At 52.5% G+C, this 4,086-nt stretch overlaps 2 protein-coding genes across 2 annotated transcripts in view; both read left to right on the top strand.

Moving 5' to 3' along the window:
- The window catches only part of LOC113215260 (photoreceptor-specific nuclear receptor), a 51,703-nt gene extending 48,819 nt beyond the window's left edge, over nt 1-2,884 (top strand). Inside the window, exons 6-8 of the mRNA XM_052265122.1 lie at nt 646-974; nt 1,483-1,738; nt 2,240-2,884. Coding sequence (XP_052121082.1) covers nt 646-974; nt 1,483-1,738; nt 2,240-2,478 — 824 coding nt within the window. The 3' untranslated portion in view covers nt 2,479-2,884. The remainder of the gene's footprint in view (nt 1-645; nt 975-1,482; nt 1,739-2,239) is intronic.
- LOC113215262 (glucose transporter type 1-like) overlaps nt 1-4,086 on the top strand; it is a 29,515-nt gene that overhangs the window by 15,444 nt on the left and 9,985 nt on the right. The window lies entirely within an intron of this gene.

The following is a 4,086-nucleotide window of genomic DNA, read 5'->3' as shown; positions in this document are numbered from 1 at the left end:
CGCCCCGCCCTTGTTAGTTAAGAGTCGCGCGGATTACGCACAGACGGGCCGCCGTTGAGAAATGTTCGCCATGCAAAACACAAAAGGGGGAGAGACAGAGAGTCGCGCACGGGGCGCTGGCCCGGAAAGAAAGCACTTCCAGGCGCCGAGGTGGAAGAGGAGAGGGCGCCTCGCGGGCAGAGCGGGGCGGGGCGGGGCGGCGTCGGTGAAAGTCGCTTCCTCTGCTCGGCGAAGAGGATCGCTGGCTCAGGGGGTTGTCTCTTTGTGGCCGCGCGGGGCGGGGTGGTGCCGGGCGGGGCGGGGCGGGTTTCTGAGGGGCTGCCCTCCCCTCCCTAAAGCCCTCTTGTCCCGGCGTCTGATTGAATTGTTGGTCTCCAGAGGACAGCGAAGAGGTCGAAGCGGGCCAAGGGAGAGGAAGGGATGGGAGGGGAGAGGGGAGACAAACCGAACACGACGCGATTTGGAATTTTGCTTTCCGGGGACAGCGGGAGGGATCGGCAGTCCTGAGCCGTCCTGAGCCCCTTTGCTCCGGCTTTGGCCGAGGTTGGGGGGGGGGGGGGCACTATTGAGGACGAGAGGGGAACGAGCCTGGTGTCCGCGAGCGCAAGTGTTTGAGAGGCCCCGCGCTGCTTTTGCTGTTTGCAGACGACAGCATCGACGTGACCAACGAGGACACGCTGCCGGCCGACAACCGGCACCACCACCACAACTCGGAGTCGGCCTCGCCCAGCGGCGGCCAGGGCTCGCTGGGCAGCGAGCGCGGCGACGGCGGCGGCGGCGGCGCGGCCAACGGGCTCGGACACGGCGGCCTCGGTGGCGGCGGCCTCGGCAGCATGGTGTCGCCGCCCATGGGGCTGCCGCTGTACCCGCCCATGCACGAGACGGTGCACGAGACGGCGGCGCGCCTGCTCTTCATGGCCGTCAAGTGGGCCAAGAACCTCCCCTCCTTCGCCAGCCTGCCCTTCAGAGACCAGGTGCGCGCGTCGACGGAATTACGGCCTGTCTTAACTGTGTTGTTATAACGCGTGTATTTTCAGTTTTTGTCCATTGGTATCAAAAGCCGAGCTTGAATTTCACTTCTATGGTATGGGTCCACCGGATTACTTGTACAATTTCCGATCGAACAAGCATAGATGTGATAGGGTTCCGAATTCAAATAGTATAGAAATAATCAACGATTTAGAGATGTACGACGGGGATGGACTACCAATCACACAAAGGCTCGTTTGGTAGGAAATTTTACGAGGAATACGATGGAGTCGTCAGAAGTGATGTTTAAGTCCTATGGTTTAGTAAGATTGCACAATAAACTGAAATACACGTCCTTTTCGTGACACACATCATTCCAGCCTCTTTAGTGTTAAGATTCTCAAAACCATGTCGCTTCTGTCTGATGGCGCTATGGTCGCAAAAAAACAACAACAAAAAAACCAATTTTTTGATCGGGTATCTCATACACGTCTTTTTCTTGCTGCCGCACAGGTGATCCTGCTGGAGGAGTGCTGGTCCGAGCTGTTCCTGCTCAACGCCGTGCAGTGGTGCCTGCCGCTGGAGCACGCGCCGCTCTTCTCGCCGCAGGAGCACCAGGCCCTCAACGGCAAGGGCTCCGGCTCCAGCCCGCCCGCCGGCACCGCCGCCGACGTCCGCGTGCTCAACGACACCCTCCTCCGGTTCAAGGCGCACGCCGTCGACCCGGCCGAGTTCGCGTGCCTCAAGGCCATCGTCCTGTTTCGGTCAGGTAAGCAGAGCAGGCATGCCACCCTCTCTTTCCCAACATAATGCGTCCATGGGGCCGACGACAGGCACGTCAGACGGTTTTCTTTTACAAACTAACGGAGATCAGATCAAAAATGGAACAATTAACACAGAAAAAAATGTTAGGTATATAGCGAAAGGAAGGGATGTACCTAAAAATTTAGCTTCTTCGCAAAAAAAAAAAAAGGAATATTTACGCCACAAAAATTGGCTATGCTGCAAAATTTTAGCTATCTAGCTAAAACAATTTGCTGTGTAATTAAACCTATCGCTCGGTCGGAGATAACTATTATTTAGCTTTGTAGCTCAAAGTTTAGCTATGTAGCTGAACAGCTAAATTTGTACACAAGACCGACATTTGTTTTACAACAGTAGCTAAATTTTAGCTACATAGCTGAATAAATAGTTATCCTTTCCATTTTTAAGTTAACTCGTTTTTTTTTCGGTGCAATAAAATTCGTCTTCGATTTCCCCCTTTCTGCAGAGACGCGCGGCCTCAAGGACCCCGGCCAGGTGGAGAACCTCCAGGACCAGGCGCAGGTGATGCTGGGCCAGCACACGCGCTCGCACCACCCGGGCCAGGCGGCGCGCTTCGGCCGCCTGCTGCTGATGCTGCCGCTGCTCCGGGCCGTCGGCACGCTCCGCATCGAGGCCATCTTCTTCCAGCGCACCATCGGCAGCACCCCCATGGAGAAGGTGCTCTGCGACATGTACAAAAACTAAAACACTTATATGCACTGTTCCAAATTTTGCGTCTTTGTTATTGTTATTTATTTTAAAAGAAAAAGTCCCGACGGAGCGTTCCTTCCCCAAAAAAGTCTCGGGTGGTGGCTTGGCTGACTGTGGGGGGGTCTGTAAGCGAACGATCTTCCTCCACCAAGGAAAAGAATATCGCTCGTATTGTGGAATTCACAAGAAAACAAGTCTTTATAAAATGTTTTCATAGACTCATTCACTTTACTTTGTTGGATATTGTAACACTATTAGCAAAAATTGTTGTTTGATTTTTTTTTCATTTTTTAAAGGTAATTGGCATGTGTGATAGAGATTTCATCATCTTTCTTTTTGTTGTTATTGTCATTTGTTAAATATGTGTAGATATCTGTCGTATTGGATGCTTTCGAAATTACAGCTCAACCTATTTTATTAATGTCGTTGATTCCTATTTACACAATTAACGTGCCTAGGTACTGTATTTACTTCTGCAATTGTAAATTGGGCCTAATTTATGCCTAGATCTTCTTTCTTCTTTCGGTTGCAAGGAAATTAGAGAGGGAAAGATGAAGAAGTGTGTGTGTGTGTGTGTGATGTGTAAGGTAGTTGGGGAGAGAGAAATAGAGAGAGAGTGTGAGAGAAAGAGAGAGCGAAAGAGAGAGAGAGAGAGAGAGAGAGAAAGCAAAAGAGCAAAGTAAAACTCATGGCAAAATTTTGGGAAATTTCTTGTAAAAAGCTGTTGTGTATAGTTCGTTTATTACATATGTATTACGTCTAAAAGAGGTCTTTCTTTGCTCCTACAACGAACCAAATGACACACGATACCCTGTCCACCCCTTCAATAGGGTACCCTAAATCCTCGATTGACCGGAGATGTAACGGAAGTAGTAAAGGCAATGACAGCCAGTCGGCCTGTGGACGGTTAAGGAATCGTCCAGAAAGTACGTCAGTCATTCCGCCGTTTTCGAAATTGCCTATGAAGAGCCTCAGCAGGCTAGCGCCTGACAGGTAGGCAACATCTTGTCTGCTGTGCACGCATGTACTGCAGGGTGGCCTACCCTGACTCTCGCAGGCGCCGAGCCGAGGAAAGCGAGCGAGCGCATCACTTCCTGGACGACCCCAGTGCGTTTTTATCGATACATCGCCCCTTCGGCTGTACACTTGTAACTAAACACACCCTCGCGGAAGCGACGACGACGGTGACCCATCGATTTTGACACACAGCAGCAAAGCGGTACGTAGTCGCCGTCGTAACGTCACGTGGCCGCCGCATTGTTGTCACGCTCCCGGCCATGTGACGACCACGTGTGGCGGTAAGCTATCGTCTTGAGCCGCACCCACGCGGGCAATATATGTGCGAAAAACCAAACACCCCATAATAAAGTTAATCGACTAGCCGAAACCGAGCGGGACACAAAGTGCGCGGGAAGTCTTCGGGAAGCTTATGAGAGCGGGAGGGGGGGGGGAGGTACGGTTATCACCTGGCTGCCAATACCCCTCCTACCCCCCCCCCCTCTAGACGCGGTGTGGTCCTGACCGTCACCATCGCCTTGGCCCGTCGCGCGCTCAGCCTTGTCGGCACGCACATAACCTGCTCGCGCCCTGCCCAATAAAGTG

Source organism: Frankliniella occidentalis, unplaced genomic scaffold, assembly GCF_000697945.3.
Source record: "Frankliniella occidentalis isolate FOCC.00 unplaced genomic scaffold, Focc_3.1 Scaffold24, whole genome shotgun sequence".
Lineage (NCBI taxonomy): Eukaryota > Metazoa > Arthropoda > Insecta > Thysanoptera > Thripidae > Frankliniella > Frankliniella occidentalis.
The sequence above is the reverse complement of the archived record's forward strand: the minus strand, read 5'-3'. Positions and strand labels throughout refer to the sequence as shown.